The sequence below is a fragment of the Etheostoma cragini genome, chromosome 5, assembly GCF_013103735.1.
Source record: "Etheostoma cragini isolate CJK2018 chromosome 5, CSU_Ecrag_1.0, whole genome shotgun sequence".
NCBI classification, from domain to species: Eukaryota; Metazoa; Chordata; class Actinopteri; order Perciformes; family Percidae; genus Etheostoma; species Etheostoma cragini.
In genome coordinates, this window is record NC_048411.1 from 8,041,741 (window position 1) to 8,061,105 (window position 19,365).

The following is a 19,365-nucleotide window of genomic DNA, read 5'->3' on the forward strand; positions in this document are numbered from 1 at the left end:
TAAAGTTTGGTTAAACAACAATGAACAGAGTGAAATTTAACATATGCTCTTTTTATTTGAGAAAAAAGCGCATCACTTCAAAATAAATCCATATCGAAGTTTTTAAGGAAGGAGCAGGTTCAAGCAAATTCATTATCTTACGGATTACGATTAGCTGAGAACTCCATAAAACATTTTCACAGTATATTCAAGGGTACACGTATTTGAACCGTTGCATCCTTCAAAAGTTTTTCTTAAGCTTGTCCGTTGTCTGTGAGGTTGAAACATCCACACCAGTCCAGGCTTTGGATGAATCACGGAGCTCAGACTCTTAAACTGAGAATCTGAACTTTATTCCCCCGGTCTGCAGACTGCTCGCCGCAGATGGAGCTCGGCTTCCACACCGACTCGTGGTAGGACGCGTCCCTCCAGGCCGTTAGTTTTGTGTGTAGCATAACAAACACCCACCCATCTCGTAGGAGCGATGCTTACTGTTCCATTCAATACAATTATGGTACAAAAGGTGCACTAATGCCACACGTATGATGTTAACATGGACGCATATATAGGCAACACCAGAGGCAGTCATAATATTTACCTAGCAGGCTAGGCTAACGCTGTTGTGCTAACGTCCGGCGCCGTAGCGTTAGCTAGCTATAAACGTGTGAAAAGCCGAACAACATCCCCCGTCTAAGCTGTGTGTCACTTTCACATCTGTGAGTTCTTGGTTACGTCCGTCTTTAAAAAATCTGCCTGCCTAACACGGTCAAATTGTACCCACCCTCCTACCTAGCTAGCTAGCCATATCGGTATGCTAGCTATAGCTATCTATCTCTCTCCCTCTAAATATATCAATACTGTCTATCTGTCTATATGTCTAGCTATATATATATAGTCTATCTATGTATATGTATGTACTATCTATAATCTGCTGCTGAACACTCTTTCTTACACTGTTGTCTTCTATCTCTCGTAACTCTCAATGGGCTCTCTAAGCTGGCTGGCCTATCGTCTCCCTTCCGTGACGTCATGCAATGCATTGTGGGAGAAAAGCAAACCACTGTAAAATATGAGCTACTTTTTTGTGTTTTTTATGTTTTGTGATACTTTTTAATATAATATACAGTGGATAACAGTTTAAATGTTTATTACCAACAATCAATAAGTGCAAATTCGTTGGAAAATTAAACTTGCAAGATGGGCTTTAAGCTTCTGATTCTAGCTCAAGCGACTGCAACGCCTAATATCATGAGAACTAGGAGACCCTGCTGAATGCAGAGTGTGAAATTTGGGAGATTAGTGTAACAAATGTGAGAATTGGAACTGGTTAGAAAAGTCCCTTTATTCTGTGTCCCTCAATTGTAAGTGTATATGAACTGTTCTTATATAGAGATTTTCAAGTCTCAACAACAGCGCTTTTACACAGTACAGGAACCATTCACCATTCACACACATTCATACACTGTGGCCGTACAAGGTACATTATTTATCATTAGATAAACACTCACACCGATGGCGCAGCATCGGGGGCAACTCAGGGTTCAGGGGTTTAGCGTCAGTGCCCAAGGACATTTTGACAATGCAGGGCCAGGGATTGAACCAGCAACCTTAGGACTGGCCATTGCTTAGCCATCTCCCGGTGTCCGCTGCTGCCTAGGCAGGGAATAAAACAGATGGACTCACAGCGCTGACGGATTCCCATCTTTCCTTTCATCGTCCCCTTGTTCTTATCTTGTCTCGTACTCTTGTCCACTTAAGTGCTGCCTCCATTCTCTGCAGGAATGTAGGTCTCTTTTGTCTGGGGTCTGGCACCTGTCATTCTCTCTGCTGCATCGCCCTCGCCGCCTCCTGAGCTCTGTTCTACACTTTTATTTCATCAGCTAAGTGAACCTTCAATGTGTCCATTGGGGAATGAAACCGGATTCTAGGGCTGCACAATTAATCAAATTTTAATCGCGATCACAATTTTGACTTCCCACGATCAAATTTGCGTGATTGAGCGATTATTTTTTTATTTTTTAAACGTCATTTCATAGAACGCTCCAGGTTTTTTGCATAGCCAGTTTACCAGTAAACGCAACACTTTGTCCCGTCTGTTGTTTTTCAGACAACAGCAGTGAGCAGTGCTAGTCAGTGCTAGTAGCGTCTGTTAGCTGTTAGCTCCTCTAGGACGCACCGGTGCTAATGTCCTCGCATCCGCTGCAATGCCGTTTATATGGATATGGTTTAATTTTGCGTTACATGACCCATTTCGTCTGTAAAGCCGTGCCTGTGTGGGATCTCTCCTCTACTCTAGTGAATGCCACTAACTTCAGTTGGTAGGGTAATAACGTGTGAGACGGAGCTGCTGGACCTGGACCTGGGCCAAAGATGTGACCCATGGCCAGAATATCATAGGTCATAAAAATGCAGCGCAGCGACGATACAGACGTTTCATACAAACAACGTGTGTTTCCGCCGTTCGACCCGTGCTGGACCCGTTCATAATGAGTCAGCCGTCTCTCGGTGAGTAGTGTTCATCACACTCCCTCTCGCAGTTATAAATATGTGACGTTAACATTTCTTTTGGTTAAAATTAACAAATATTCGTGAGAATAATCTCGATCATCATTTTGGCCATAATCGTGCAGCCCTACCGGATTCACCCAACATTTCCGACATTTAACTGCCACTTCTGTTGAGTAGTCATGGCCAAAAGTCACTCTACGTCCCTCTACTGCCACCAACATTCGTAGAGTAGTTTTGAGTACATTTTCCTTGGTCTCAAACCTTAAAAAGTTGACGTTAATCCCTCATTGTGGTTTCGGTGCTAATGCTTTGTGCGCCCTTTGGATCTCCAGTTTAATATCCTGCGGGAACTCTTTGTGGATTATCTTTTCTACATATTTGGTAGAGTCTGCTTCAGTACCCTCCTTCAACCCCCATATTCAGATGTAATTTCTTCTTGACCTCCCCTCTAGATCAGATACCTTCTCTCGGAGCTTGCCTTGTTCTTCCAGCAAAGCTGTGAGAATTTCCTTGGCACTCCACTCCTCCACTTTAACCGTACGCTCTTCTAGTACCTCAATTTCTTTCTTTTGAGCCCGCATTTCCGCATCCACGTACTCGAATTCTCTGATCGTTTCCTCTCTGACGCTGTGATGACGTCCCTGCTTCATCTCCTCCCCGAGTTTGTCCATGAAGTCTCTCAGTTGTCCCAAATTTTCACATACACGTTTCAGATTATCCTCTAGTTGCTCTCTGAGTAGGAGGAAATGCAACATTACCCAGCCACAACCAAGCAGACTAATCCCAGTTGTACAATTAAGGTACATTTCTGTAGAAGTGCAAATCAGGGTAAAGTGTCAGGTCTGTATCTATGAGTACCTACAGCATAGATTAAACACTGAACCATTAATCAGATCAGAGGCAGCTGCATCAAAGTCAGTAGCACACTTTTTTTATGTATTCATTTTATGTAATCTTTTATAATGACCCCCAGGTCAGGAACTAGAATCTGGATGTGAGGAAAAACATGTAAATTATCAACTCTATTGACTGCCATTTTAATTCAACCTACTAACATTCAAAACCAAGGCATTTCACAAAAACACACTTCCAACAGATAATTAAAAGTTCAAAGCTGCTTTATCTAAGCCTATGCCCTCAAGCGATGCAGCGTCTGGAGGGGATTGTTGTCCTAGTTCAGGGGTCGGCAACCTGCGGCTCCGGAGCCGCATGCGGCTCTTTGATCCCTCTGATGCGGCTCAGCTTTAAAAAAATAATTAATTAATATTTAATTAAAATTTATTTTATTTTAGTTTGTACAGCAAATTAAAGACATCAAGTCAGCTGTGGCCTCCTCAATTGCCTGTGATGAATCTAAAGACTAAGGTGATATTGAACAAATTGCGTTGTTCTGCCGGTATGTAAACTCGACTGGGCCACAAGAAGAAATGATTCAGTTGATACCACTAAAAGGCCAAACACGGGGGGGGACGTCTGTGAGGCTGTCTTGAATTGTTTTAGAGCAAGGGGACTTTTAGTCAGAAAGACACCCCCCCCCGTGTCAGTGGTACAGACGGGGCACCGAGTATGACTGGCGCGCACAACGGCTTTGTGACTCCTGCAGAAGTCTCTGGACAGTAAGTTGCTGACTTTTCACTGCGTCCTGCACAAAGAAGACCTGTGTGCTCAAACATTTCCTCCGGAGTGCACAGAAGTAATGAATGTTGTCATTCAGATTCTGAGCAAATTAGTGGCGAAAGGTTTAAATCCCCGTCAGTTACTGGACGAGCTGGGAACAGCCAGTGTGGCTGGGAAAGCTCCACGTCTCGTGGACATGACAGCGCACTGAACACCTGAACACAGCTCTTCAGGGTAAAGGACCCACAGCCCTGTGTGTCCTTTACCCTGAGGAGCTGTGGAGGTTTTGCCATTCGAGCCAAGTTGACAGTGCTAGCCCTATTTTACTAAACCGGAGATTAGTGTAAACCCAACGTTTTTTGTTTTTTTCCGGAGTTAAAAATGTTTTGTTTCATGCAGAAATTATTATTATTTTCTCTGCAGTCGTTCATTGATTTCATAAATGTAACACAGTATAGTTTGTTTAAAAATAGCACAAAGGCAAAAAGAAACGTTCAAAAGGGTTTTGTGGCTCCCAGTGCTTTCTTTATTGTGTGGAACGGGTCCAAATGGCTCTTTGAGTGGTAAAGGTTGCCGACCCCTGTCCTAGTTTATTAATCTTTTTTCAGTCCTACGGACAGCTGACATAAATTAAATGTGTGAGTGCTGACAGAATAGCCTAAACACTTCTCTCGCTAAAAACTCTACTTATGATACTGGCTGACATATAGTGTTTTTAAATATGAAGTCCAATATAGGTTAATTTTAAATACATTTATCTAGTAGGGTTTCCCTTGCCCTCCAGTCAGTGCCCCACATCTTAAAAATAACAGCTACATCAGAATGTTGTTTGTTGACTTCAATTTAGCATTTATACAATCTCCCCCATGAAATTGTAGTCAACTTAGGCACTGGGCTTGAGTACAACACTCTGCAACTGGATTTTTGACTTCCACAGACCTCAGTTGGTTTGGATTGGCAATCACAGGCCCCAGGGGTGTGTTTTCTGGCCACTCCTGTTCATCCTTGAGTCCAAGGGGACGTTGCCAAGTTAGAAAAAAATTCACTCTGGGGGTCCCGAGATATCCCGTTCACAAGGATGGGACGGATGGACAACCAAACACATAATCCCTATATCTATCGCCAGCGCGGAAGCATAAAAATGACACTACGCTTACATGAATTGGTAAAAGGTTATCAGTAATGTTTTTTTTTTGTGATTGTGCAAAAGCACTGGTTTGGCTGGACGTTACGTCTTGTTGACGTTCAAAGTATTTTCAAACAAAAACGAGACTAGCTTGCCCCTCCCTCTTCCTCATCCCGTCCCCTCCCCCACCCTTCTGTGTGCTTCTGCACACTAACCCCCTACCACCAACCCCAAATTCTTCTTGTCAACTATTGGCTCGAACAATGGAACTTCGCTTGTGTATGCTTCGTGGTGCAGGTGGGCAAAGTTTGTTTTTTGTTGCCGTTTGTAGACATTGGGCTGTCTACAGAGGCTGCGTTTTTGTGTTCTGGGGACAGGCACCTTGTGGATAGTGAGGAGATGTGACAACAAATGTTGTAGCCTAAAAAACGTGTGACATCGCTTAGAGCACCTTTAAAAGTATAACATTTCATATGGTCACATTCGTTCATGTGGAAGTAAATACTAGATATTTTTAGTCTGACTCACTCGTTCTCCTTCTTGCCTCCCTGGATCCACTGCTTCAGCAGATATTCATAGTAGCTGTCTGCTCTGGCTCCCAGTGTGTAGATGCCTTGATGGGTGAACTGCCCATTGTTTGTGTTGATAAACATGGGCACGAGACCATCCAGCTTACCATCCAGTTTGTGGACCTGTTTCATAACCTCAGCCACCGCAGCCTGGAAAGCCAATGTCAGAGGTCAGTTGAGTTAAGTTGTGGGGATTTTTGGGACTTTGTATTGTTTTTCCTAAATTCATAAAGAATTGTTTTTTGTCTGACCCACACTACCCTGGCCACAGATTTAAAAAAAATAGTTGTCTGTAAAATACAAACCCCAAATTCCAATAAAGTTGGAAAACAGAATACAATGATTTGCAAATCCTTTCCAACCTGTATTTAATTTAATACACTACAAAGACAAGATATTTAATGTTGACATTGTTTTTGTTGCAAATATTCACTCAGTTTAAATTTTATGCCTACAAGAGGTTCCAAAAAAGCTGGGACAAGGCCATGTTTACCACGGTGTTACATCACCTTAGATTTTTAACAACAACATTCAATAAGTGTTTGGGAACTGAGACACTAATTGTTGAAAATTTGTAGGTGAAATTCTTTCCCATTCATTTTGACTTCAGTTGCTCAACAGTCCGGGGTCTCCGTTGTCAAATTTTGCCTTCATAACGTGCTTCACATTTTTAATGGGAGACTAGACTGCAGGCAGGCCAGTCTAGTACCCGCACGCTTTTACTACGAAGCCACGCTGTTGTAACATGCAGAGTAGCTTAGCATTGTCGTGCTGAAATAAGCAGGGATATTCCTGAAAAAGACAATGCTTGGATGGCAGCAAATGTTGCTCCAAAACCTGTATGTACCTTTCAGTGTTAATGGTGCCTTCACAGATGTGCATGTTACCCGCGTCCATGGGCACTAACACACCCCCATACAATCACAGAAGCTGGCTTTTACTTTTTGGCTTTTAAAAAACAAAAAATACCCCTCCAAAATAATTATATACTCCTTTGAGAAGCCCTGCTGTATAGTATGCAGCCTTTAAACCAGCAGAAAACATCCTTGGGCTAAGGGTGGGCTAAATACAATTAACCAATTGTTTGATAGTTTTACAAAAGTGTGCACCGGAAACAAATTGGGATGGATCATCGATGCATCCTTTCTAACATCTTTGCAATAAAGTCCTCAACCTTCTTGTTCTGTTACCTGGTACTGTGGTTCCTGGGTGAGGCGAGTGAGCTCTCTAAACTCCAGCTGTATGCTTGTAACCTCAGCCACAGTGCTATCTGAAGTCCAACGAGGGGGGTGGGCTGTGCCTTTGCCAATGTTCACATCAGAGTAGGGGATCTTGGACGGGGTGTTGAAGGCTGGCATCAGCCTTGAGCCGATATCTTTCTGCAGGGAAATAATGCAGATTACATGCAGACATTTGAAGCTGAAAGGCAATAAGAAAAAAATCACAAACTAAATAAAAATATTTCTACATAAATTAGAGTTTCTGCGGGTCTTACCAGGTCAAATTTAAGAAATTTAGGACCCATACCACTACATCAAAAAAATAAAGGGAAATGCTTTCTTTCATAAAAACAGTAGCCTTAGCCAACTTAAACCAAGCCCTAAATTCCTTTTTTTTTTATCAAGCCAAGAATCTTTGAACTGGCACTTTCCTATAGCCTATGGTACCATATGAAAGAGACTGCAATTACACAAAAGCTGATTGGCTACAATATAAGTTGAATGATAGTTGTCAGATTCATCTACCAACCCTTATAGAGCTGGCTCAGGTTTGCCTTGGATCAGCTCTCAGTTATGCTGTTATAGTTTTAGACTGCCAAGGGGCCTTCTTTCCTGAGCTCCTCTCTCTTTCCATCTGTGTGCCTTCATGTCCCAGAAATGCTTGTTACTAACTTGGAGAGCTTATTCCCCAGAGCCATTATGTTTTCTCAACCCACACTTTTCCTAAGGGGTACCTAAATATAGGTACATGCTCGGTGCCCTGCTGTTCCTTGCTACGTCCTGCTATGCCTTGCAGTTCCCTGCTAAACCATGAACCAGGGCTGTAGTACCAGTGTACCAGTGCTCAATTACGGTCTTGGACCCAAGTCCGGACTGAAGACAATTTTTCGATGGTCTCAGACTTGTCTTCTCGCTAGCATTTGGACCCTGACTTGTCTCGGTCTCGGCCCCTGGTCTTGCCAAATATGGCTTTCGGTCTCGACCGAGTCCAGGTGTCTTTGTTATGTTTATAATAATATTGGAGGGAAACTGAAACACAGTTCAGGTGGGGCTGCTGTTTGGCTCTTCACAATTTTAGACAGCTAGCTAACCCTAAGCCAGCGTTTGCTAACGTTAGAGGCACAGCATTAGCCTAGACTGATAGATAAAAATTACCACTGCCTTTGGAGTTTCCTATATCTGCGTCCACGTCGTCAACATACAACCTGTGGCGTTAGTAATCCTTTTGAACCATAATTCTATTGAATGAAATATTGAGCTTTGCTCTTACGAGATCGGTGGGTTTTTGTTAAGTTATACACAAAGCTAACGGTCAATAGTTAGCTTGTACGTATGTTAGCGGACATTAGCTAACGTTGCCAAGACAGCCAGCAATTTTAGTAGCAGAGCTCATATGCTCAGTACTATTACCTATTGTAGCAGTATGTATGTTGCTATTATGAGGTATCGACATATGTCAGATTGTTTTCTTTAGATTATATGCTATCAAGGGGAATGGCTATGGTGTTGTGATACTGGTTTTGCTATTATATCAACAAAATACCCAAAATTATTGTCTTGAAACTGTCATGCATAAGACCTTTTTTTCTGTCCTGGACTCGGTCCTGACTTGGACTCAAACCTTTTTGGAGTTGATCTTGTCTTGGACTCAAACCTCTTTGGACTTGGTCTTGACTAGTCCTGTTGTTGGACTTGTCTTGAACTCAAAAAAGGTCGTCTTGACTACAGCCCTGCCATAAACTACCATTTCTGGTCTTAGTTCCATTAGCCTGGGTCTGTCCGAGGTTTCTCCCTGAAAAGGAAGTTTTCCTCACCACTGAAGATTTCTGCCTAGAATGTTTTTTCCTTGCAACTGTTGCACTAAATGCTTGCTCTTGGGGAAATTACTGGAATTTCTTTGTAAATTATAGTGTGGTCTAAACCTATTATCTGTAAAGTGTTGACTTGTTGTTCTTCTTGTTATGATTCAATACAATAAATATATTTAATGAAGGTTGTAATTGAAGTCGTAATACAGCAAATTATATTTGGAATACAAAAGAAAGAACTACAACACCACGGAATACAACAAACATTCTAAGCGTTGGAATGAACCCGTGATATTATTTAAGAATTGGAACATCATCCTTCAGCAAAGTTTGGACATTTTAAGGCCTAAAATTGTGATTTTGAAATTTTAGACTTTTTAAGACCTTGCGGAAACACTGTTTATATTTATTTATATAAATATACATCATTTTTTTAGTAGGGCAGTAGTGATAGACAATTTTTTTTCGGCAGTACGATATATCGGGCCAATATTTGTGCTTTTACATTAATTGCATCGGCCGATACGCGGCTGCTGCGTTTGTCGAGTTTTTCCCGGCATTATTTACAGACAGGAACCAACAGGCAGCTCTGTGTTGCTGGAGATGCTACAGTTAACATGCAGACCATTTACTGCCCTTTCAACACTAGCACTATGGCAGTCTTAAATTACAAATCAAGCACTTTATTTCAATGGCTACTTTTCTGGTGTGTTGTATTTATTAAATTATTTAAATGTGATGTCATCGGCTAAGCCTGATGAAGAAAAAAAAAATTGCTTACTTACACATAGGGATGAGCGAGTACAGCATTATCTGTATCTGTTAACCACACAAATTATCTGTATCCGTATCTGTACTCTGACTGGGCGGGGCTTAACCCAGAATTGGGCAGATTTAACCCGGAAGTGGGTCGAGTTGTGTTGAAATGTGAGGGGCTTTATGTTATTTTAAGCATGCAATTGATATGGGTTGATCAGAGATTGTTATAATTATTGCTGATTAGAAAACTATTTCCATGACAGCATTAGCATTGAGCTTCAGATCAGTGGTGTTGTCATGGTAACACACAAGCTATATACAGTATATAACAAGTTTTGCAACAATAAATACAACAATGTGGTTGCAATTATTAAGTAAAATGTAATGAATAAGACTTTTCATACTCAATAATATAACTTTCTTGTTTTAACTTTTAATTTTTCTATGATCAGTGTGATAATTAATGTTTTTTTGGTTCTTTTTTATTTTCACACCAGGTATGTGTGAGTGTGTGTGTCTGTGAGTGATTAAGAGATACAGAGAGAGAGAGAGAGAGAGAGAGAGAGAGAGAAACAAAGAGAGAGAGGGGGGCTGGAATGTGTTTGTATCTTAATTTGTAATATGTATTTATACCGCAATTGCCTTTTTTTTTATAAAACACAGCAAGAAAGTTTCAGACACTCAAAAAAACTGGTTAGAGCCAGCAGGCGGTTAAAAAAAAAATTAAACTCTGACAGCAGAAATGCAACCCGAATCGCTTTCTACCAACACCGTGTCTGAACAAACCCCACGTTACCAGAAGTCTCCTGGTTACTAAGTACTAGTTCATACCGAAGCATAAAACAAACCTGAAGCTCAAGAGAGCCTAATTGTTAACGGAAAAGCCCCGCAAACCTGAGGGGGGGAGCCGTTCACTTCTCCGTGTCCTGAGTGTGTGTGAGTCAGCGAGCACAGCCGGTTGGACACAACAACAGAAGGAATCTGTGTGTAGGGAGGGGCGCTGGGACTAGCCTATCACAGAATAGTGTAGGGGAGGGGCGCTAGGACTAGCCTATCACAGAATAGTGTAGGGGAGGGGTGCTGTGTCTAGCACTGTGACTAGCCTATCACAGAACGGAGACACAATCAATGGAGACTTTCGTTGAATCCGAGTACAGATATTGACTTGTATTACTCGTATAATACTTGTACTCTGCAAAAGTGCTTTATCCGTACCGGATACTCGTTTCAGCCGAGTATCTGGCTCATCCCAACTTACACGCGTAACGTGTGCATGCTTTGTATAAGCGCATAAAAGCAGTTGCTGATAAAAGCAACAAAAGTATTGGTGAAAAAAAAAAAAAAGCCGATCAATAATACAAATGCAGCTGGCCTTTGAATAAGATAGCTAGGAAAAACAATGGCGCTTTATATTGAGGTCCTTGTAATAAGTGTTAGATAATAGGTATAAAATGTTTATGAGGCATCATAAACATTTTTATTGTTAGATTATAAGCCCTATAAGAAATGCATTATTAATTGAAATCCAAGACAATTATTGTTTCTGGAATCTCCAAAAGTAGAATTGGAGCCAGAGCCTTATGCTACCAAGCTGCTCTCCTGTGGAACTAGCTCCCAGTTTAAGTTTATGAGGCAGAAACCATTTCCACGTTTAAGAGTAGGCTTAAAACTCTTTTTTTCCAGGAAAAAGCTTGTAGTTAGTGGCTTTGCCCACATAGAGCTTGTTCAAGATTTCTGCCTGTTAAAAGGAAGTTTGCGCCTGAGCTAATTGTTGGGTCTCGATAAAATATAGTGTGATCTACACCTACTCTATCTGTAAATAGATAACTTACGGTTTGACACTGTAAATAAAAATGAAAATAAAAATAGTATATAGTATATAGAATAGTCTTATTAAAACATAATATTGTTAATAAGCCTCTTCTAAGGATATAACAACTACCTACCACAAGTACAAACGCCTATTACAAGAGCCCTAATTTAAAGCAATACCAGGAAAACTCTGTGCAAAACTCTCTCATTGAAATGAGTGCCTGTGTGTTGGCTCACAGCTTTGTCTAGGAACAGGGTGTCTCCAGTCAAATGGTAGGTACTCAGAAGGCCTCCCAGGATGCGGATGGTGCTTTCAAATAGGTTGACATCTACATTCTTGTTGAAGGTAAGCTCTGCGGCCACCCATGTTTTTGCTTCTTCAAATTCTGAAAAAAAATAAATTAAATACAATTTTATTTTTTGTCAAATCTTAACAGTACTAACAAAAATAACACAAAACTATTGAAAGTTGCTACCTCCTTCATTCCTTTTCCCCACTGAATGTCATTAATGTAATATTCTTGAGTTACTGCTGACATCAAAATGTATCTATAATTATCTATAAATATATTCACTGATCATTGAATTGCCTGAAAACTACACGCACATTTTTATTGTTCTTGCAATTTTCCTTGGGATGAATGAATTCATTATTTCATCCCCACCTGTGTGAGGCACCAATGTGTTGCAGTGCCTCCATTCCGCCGGAAAACCAAAAGAAGTAATACTTCTGTTTGTCACAGACTGACAGACAGTTTAATGAATAATGGTCTAATATGTCCCAACTTTTCCCGATTTGAGTTTCCCCAAACGCTGCTTTGTTTTCTCTTTTGCTGTTGCTTCATGACTGTTCTGTGAATTTTGTATTTTTGCAAATTGCCGGTGTTCTACAGGGCCACCGCTGAACCGCAATCAAATACAGAAGCACACCACAAATAAATGAAATAAAAAATGCAGCTAAACACAGAAGCTCGTTCTGTAAGTCTAGACCAGATAGGCTTTAATTACTTCATGCGGCCCTTTGCTGCCGTGTCATCCCCCATCTCTCCCCACCTCCTCAACTCTAATAAAAGGAAAAAAAAAAAAAAATCTTTAAAAAAAGCCAGAAACCATGGCAACAATGCTCATTTTACAAAACCACTGATGAATAGCATTCAATTACTTCACAAGTCAGAAACCATGTCAACTAGTGTGTTTCAACTGTGTGTATCTTTTTGTATGTGTCCCCTGGAAACTGTTTCCATTTTGGTGTGAGCTATTTCCAGCACATTTCTATATTTGGTTGCTTTTTCTGTAATTTCAGCGTGCTTCTTTGTTTTGTTGTGTTTTCTCTATTTGCAGTATAGTTTCTAAATGCTGGGCATGTGTTTTTAAAATTGTTTAAAATTGTAGTGTAGATTGTGGATTTATTGGATGAGATTACATTCAAACCCAATTGTTTTATCCCGATTTAATTATTGTCACAATCCTAAATTTGCTATCATCTGACTAAACTTTGGAGCCAAGAAGATGGGATATTGTGCAAGAGACTAAATTCATTTAGCTCTGTTTAGGAGAAAAACATTTACTACGGCCGCCATGTTCTGCAAGCTCCTAACAATTTTTCAAGTATACAGGAGCTGAGTTTTTGTTTTTTTTAAGCAATGTCAAGAAGTTAAAGTTCAAAAAAGGCAGGAAGGTCAGTCTACCTTCTTTAAGCCCCAGGATCCACATAGTATCCAGGGCATCAATAAGTGTCAAACCCAGGCCAAACCACTCGCTGTAGGACTTGGAAAGAGGCCTGAGCTCATCGTGGCCCCATGCAAAGTCTTTATAACCCTTCCATGCGTGTCTGAAAGCTTCTTGCACCGCTTCGCGCCAGTTAGCTACTGGAACACACAATACAAACAAGAGGCCCAGTTAAGTCTATGGAGTGATTTAGAAACAAGTGACTGAAATAATCCACCAATATTTAAGTAATAATAATTTTCTAAAGTCAATATAAGACTTCATGGTCAAATAAATTTCAGGGTTACACCTAAACAGTCATGCATCCTTATATCTGTGGCGTAATTGCTTCTTTATAATTAAACAATGAAAACTGCTCATTCATAATTATCACAGAATGTGGTAAATGAAATTACAGATACCTGACTCGACTGATAATTGGACTTTTTGGTTGGCAGGTGAACCCTCCTTATTTTCTCCATTCTTGGTGCCTTCTGAGGCCGGATCAGTGTTGATCACTGCCCCACGCCAGCTGAAAGTCACCAAAGAATCAAGAAATAAAAAATAAAAAATGTAACCAAAAATAACTTTAGTTGTTATCACGCTCCAAATCTTACTTGATGACTCCCTCCTCCTCCTCCCCTTCTTTCTTGCTGTCAGAAGCCTTGTCCTCAACCACTGTATTTAAAGCGTTTTCCTTCTTCTGACGATTCTCGAGGACGGGTGGTCCTCTCTTATTAGATAATTTCCTCTGTGACAAATGGGCAACATAAACAACTTTTTTTAACTATTTAAATATTCCCTTTATGTAAACAGGTTTTATAAAAAAGAAAAGCAGATTGATCAATATTAAAAGGTAAATGTTAAACACAAACGCCAAATCTGCTGATACTACAGCAATGTCTATTTTAAAAGGATGCATTATCAGTGAAAAGCCCTTTGGTTTATAAATTATTTTTTTCACTATGAAAGACTAATTGTGCTGTAAATACATTCAAGAGATTAGCTTAAAAATTTAAGTTATGCTTTGAGTTATGTTGTCATTAAAGTCCAGATAGGAGAACACTTACACACAAATACACCATCACCATGAAAAATACGTGTTTGTGGTTGGTTCACAGGTGTCAGTTTAAATAGTTTCTCAGGACACTTTGTAAACAAATCCGGACATCATTCTATATATTAATTTCGAGGTAACTATGGCAACACTATATGCACTAACCTAACCTACAAACCTAACCACATTAAACTGAACTCTAACAACATTAAAACTATCTACATGGGAAGATACTACTAAGTACTACTTAGATACTACTTGTTTTAAAAGGTGGATGAACTGACTTTGCATAATATATGGTCATATTGTAAAATGCACAGTACACCTACAACATGGACTACGCCTCTAATAAGTGCATGGTATTGACAATACTGAGCTTTTCAGCTCATTGTAGAAGTATTACTTCAAAAGTATAACATGTACAATTGTAGAGCGCATATCTATCTCAGACAAGTCTGTACTGTAACTTAACATTGTTAAGCAATCTGTTTATTATGAGCGTATTGCTGCCCCACCAGAAAAAAGAAAAAAATCAGTATCACAGAGATGTTTTCACATTATAACAAGATATTTTCACGTTATTGACATATAAACTTAAAACTAAAAAGTTTCACGCTATAACTATATACTATTTATCTTGTTGTTACCTGAAACGTTTTGTCTTAAAATGTTTTTTTTAATAACAAAACGTTTTACGTTTTAAAGTTCTAACTTTGCCTATAATGTCAGATGACAGAGTGTGAACCTATGTATAAGAAACACTGCTGTGCTACCCTTCAAAAACACATGCAGAGATATAAAAACCTGGGGGGTTGGTTCTGGCAGTGGTGGTTGATCCTGTTTGACAACCTCAGGCAGCACAGGTCTTTCTGTGTCTGGGTGTCCATCTGTAAGTCCTCAACACACAGACAATCAAATTGAGCATGAAACAGATACAATAGTGCAGTAACATTATTCAAGGGTGGCAAGCTGGCCTCATGATTACTGAAGGGCACAGGTTACAACCCTGCAACAGCCCTGTCAAACTAATAAATTACAATGTTTGTCATACCTGCACCTTGACAAAAAAAACACACTATTCTATAGGGCTGTACCAACAAATCGCTGTCATCGATAAAATTATAAAATTATTAAGATTATTAACATATTTTACAACCATCCTCAAGTCTTAAGAGTTCATAAGTTTCCTGTAGTTCTTGACCAGGTTTGCACACATTGCAACAGGGATTTTTGCCCACTCCTACATAAAGACCTTCTCCAGATCCTTCAGGTTTTGGGGCTGTCGCTGGGCAATACGGACTTTCAGCTCCTTCCAAAGATTTTGTATTGGGTCTGGAGACTGGCTAGGCCACTCCATGACCTTGAGATGCTTTTTACGGAGCCACTCCTTAGTTGTCCTTGTGTGGGTTGGGTCGTTGTCATGCTTGAAGACCCAGCCACGACCACTCTTCAATGCTCATACAGAGGGAAGGAGGTTTTTGGACAAGATCCCGCGATACACGACCCCATCCATCCTCCCCTCAAAACGGTGCAGTTGTCCTGTCCCCTTTGCAGAAAAGCATCCCAAAAGAATGATGTTTCCACTTCCATGCTTCCTGGTTGGGATGGTGTTCTTGGGGTTGTACAGATCCTTTTTCTTCCTCCAAACACAACGACTGGAGTTTAGACCAAAAAGCTCTATTTCTGTCTCATCAGACCACATGACCTTCTCCAAGTCCTCCTCTGGATCATCCAGATGGTCATTTGCTGGCTTGAGCAGGGGGACCTTTTAATCCATGACGTAGTGTGTCAGGAATGGTTTTCTTTGAGACTGTTGTATCATGATCATTAATGCCCCACAAGGTGAGATCTTGCACGGAGCCCCAGACCAAGGGAGGTTGACCGTCATCTTGACCTCCTTCCATTTTCTAATAATTGGAAAAACAGTTGTTGCCTTCTCACCAAGATGCTTGCCTATTGTACTGTAGCCCATCCCAGCCTTGTGCAGGTATAATTTTATCCCTGATGTCCTTACACAGATCTCTGGTCTTGGCCATTGTAGAAAGGTTGAGGGCTGTTTGATTGAGAGTGTGGACAGGTGTCCTTTATACAGGTAATGAGTTCTAACAGATGCAGTTAATACATGTAATGAGCGGAGAACAGGAAGGCTTCTTAAAGAAAAACTAAAAATCATACAATGTGATTTTCTGGATTTTTGTTTTAGATTAAGTCTCTCGCAGGCAAAGTGTACCTTTGATTAAAAATGTGTGACTCCTACATGCTTTTTAAGTATGGGAAAACCTGCAAAATCGGCCATGTATCTCCCCTTGTTCTCCCCACTGTAGCTAGTGGTTGTAATTCACCATGTGTTCTAATAATACATCCATGGTATTAACTTATGGTATATCCAAGGAATGTATGTATGTATGTATGTATGTATGTATGTATGTATGTATGTATGTATGTATGTATGTATGTATGAATGAATGAATGAATGCTGTTAAGCCCATAACGTGGATGTAACGTCATTAGCGTTTCTCAAACTGCTGGGGCTATCTGCTAGTGGCTAACATCGGCGATAGCTAGCATGGAAAGCCACCATTGTCGTGTCACGCCCCCCACCCTGTCAGACACACTAATCCTAGTCGCAGACACCGAACAGGACATTAACAACTGCGTCGTTCTTGAACTAGCAAAGACATTTGCGTCGGGCTTTGTGCTGTGCTGCGCAGGTTGCAAGATAGGGCCCCATAAGTAGAAGATACTTTTTATCCCCTTGTATGCATCCTATTTCTGAAAAAGATCATCGCTCTGAGCAGACTGGATTCACTGTAGCAATATTGTTGTCTCTCTCTCTTCTTGTCAGTAGCAGCCGACTCTACCTGGACAAGTACCGTATATAGACTATGGTAACGTATCAGCATTCGGTAAGGTCATGTTTGGACACAGCATTCTCGAGAAAGAGAGAAAAGGGCGTTGGAACGCTGTCACACTTTTCTTTTTCCCCTCATTGGAGAAAGGAAATAACTGAAAACCTGTCTTATATTACAGTTTCATCAAAGTAGCCACCCTTTGCTCTGATTATTGCTTTGCACACTCTTAGCATTCTCTTGATGGAAGTAGTCACCTGAAATGTTTTTCCAATCATTCTTGAAAGCAGTTCCCAGAGATGCTCAGCACTTGTTGGCTTTTTTGCCTTCACTCTGAGGTTCAGCTCCCCCCAAACCATCTTGATTGAGTTCAGGTCTTGTGATTGCGGAGGCCAGGACATCTGGCGCAGCACTCCATGACTCTCCTTCTTGGTCAAATAGCCCGTCCAAAGCCTGGGGGTGTGTTGGGGATCATTGTCCTGTTGAAATGTAAATTATGGTCCACCTAAATGCCGCCGCAGGATGCTTTGGTAGCCATGCTGGTTCAGTATGCTTTCAATTTTGAATAAATCCCCAACAGTGTCACCAGCAAAACACCCCCACACCTCCTCCTCCATGCTTCACGGTGGGAACCAGGCACGTAAAATCCACCCAGTCACCTTTTCTGCGTTGCACAAAGACAAGGCAGTTGGAACCAAAGATCTCAAATTTGGACTCATCAGACCAAAGCAAAGATTTCCACTGGTCTAATGTCCATTCCTTGTGTTTCTTTGCCCAAACAAATCTCTTCTGCTTGTTGCCTCTTCTTAGCTGTGGTTTCCTAGCTGCTATTTGACCATGAAGGCCTGATTCGCGAAGCCTCCTCTTAACAGATGTTCTAGAGATGTGTCTGCTGCAAGAACTCTGTGTGGCATTCATTTGGTCTCTAAGCTGAGCTGCTGTTAACTTGCGATTTCTGAGGCAGGTGACCCGGACCAGCTCTTCCTCAGCAGCAGAGGTCACTCTTTCTCTTCCTTTCCGGGGGTGGTCCTCAAGTGAGCCAGTTTCATTGTAGGGCTTGATTGTTTTAGCGACTGCACTTGGGGACACATTTAAAGTTTTGGCAATTTTCCGGATTGACTGACCTTCATTTCTTAGAGTAATGATGGTCAATCGTTTCTCTTTACTTAGCTGATTGGTTCTTGCCGTAATATGAATTCTAACAGTTGTCGTATAGGGCTGTCAGCTGTGTATCAATTTGACTTCTGCACAACACAACTGATGGTCCCAACTCCATTAATAAGGCAAGAAATTCCACTAATTAACCCTGACAAGGCACACTTGTGAAGTGAAAACCATTTCAGGTTAAGCTCATTGAGAGAACACCAAGGGTTTGCAGCACTATCAAAAAAGCAAAGGGTGTCTACTTTGAAGAAACTACAATGTAAGACATGTTTTCAGTTATTTCACACTTTTTTGTTAAGTACATATTTCCACATGTGTTCATTCACAGTTTTGATGCATTCAGTGATAATCTACAATGTAAATAGTCATGAAAATGAAAGGAAACGCTTTGAATGAGAAGGTGTTTCCAAACTTTTGGCCTGTACTATATATGTGTGTGTGTGTGTGTGTGTGTATATATATATATATAGAGAGAGAGACACACACACACACACAATCACTCTATAGTCCGTACTGGTTCCCAGTCCATGGTGGTCTGCCTCTGTCACCTGATTCGTCACACAATCACAAACATATTTCTGGCGATTTTCAAATCGTTTCCCAGATCTACTGGCGCGAAAATGCTTGTCTAAGTAAGCACCACATCACAGCCACCTACAAAAAAAAAAAAGCTGTAATAACAATATAATCAAAAGCTGGTTTTGATATTTTGGCAATAAATAAAACAGTTTGTACCCAAGCCCGCAGCTCTACTCAGTGAGCTACCCAAGTTCTATATGAAGTAGCTTCTATATATACAAACTACGGCTGAATCCCATTCCTTCCCCTTACCCCTTCCCCTAGCTTTAGCGCGTTCACGCGGGACCTAGTTCTGTCCCAATACCTATTACGGCCTAGGGGAAGGGGATAGACCGAGGGCTGTATGGCCATTGGAACCTAGTGTGGACGCGACCTCACTTGAAAACACACAGGCATCAATGGCTGCCCATCGACCAGAGAGACAGATAAATGTAAGTACTTTCAGCTTTAAATAATTGATTAAAAGGTTAAGACAGTCTTGTTTTGTGGTCTATGCAGTCCTGTGCATATATACTTATAACCATGTTCCTAATTGAAACTTTTTAAAAATCGCTAGCTTGCAATGCTAACGCTAATCGCTAACGTTGATTTGCACAACAGTCCCACATATT

At 40.8% G+C, this 19,365-nt stretch overlaps 1 protein-coding gene across 6 annotated transcripts in view; it reads right to left on the minus strand.

Annotated features, from left to right (window-relative positions):
- man1b1b (mannosidase, alpha, class 1B, member 1b) overlaps positions 1-19,365 on the minus strand; it is a 57,444-nt gene that overhangs the window by 13,481 nt on the left and 24,598 nt on the right. For 3 of the 6 annotated variants that reach the window (XM_034871735.1, XM_034871732.1, XM_034871731.1), the window contains exons 4-10: positions 14,967-15,058; positions 13,723-13,856; positions 13,528-13,637; positions 13,087-13,266; positions 11,636-11,784; positions 6,990-7,178; positions 5,759-5,949 (exon numbers count right to left, since the gene is read on the minus strand). In XM_034871735.1, the coding sequence (XP_034727626.1) occupies positions 5,759-5,949; positions 6,990-7,178; positions 11,636-11,784; positions 13,087-13,266; positions 13,528-13,637; positions 13,723-13,856; positions 14,967-15,058 (1,045 nt within the window). The remainder of the gene's footprint in view (positions 1-5,758; positions 5,950-6,989; positions 7,179-11,635; positions 11,785-13,086; positions 13,267-13,527; positions 13,638-13,722; positions 13,857-14,966; positions 15,059-19,365) is intronic. The other 3 variants (XM_034871734.1, XM_034871733.1, XM_034871736.1) reach the window with 3 other exon arrangements.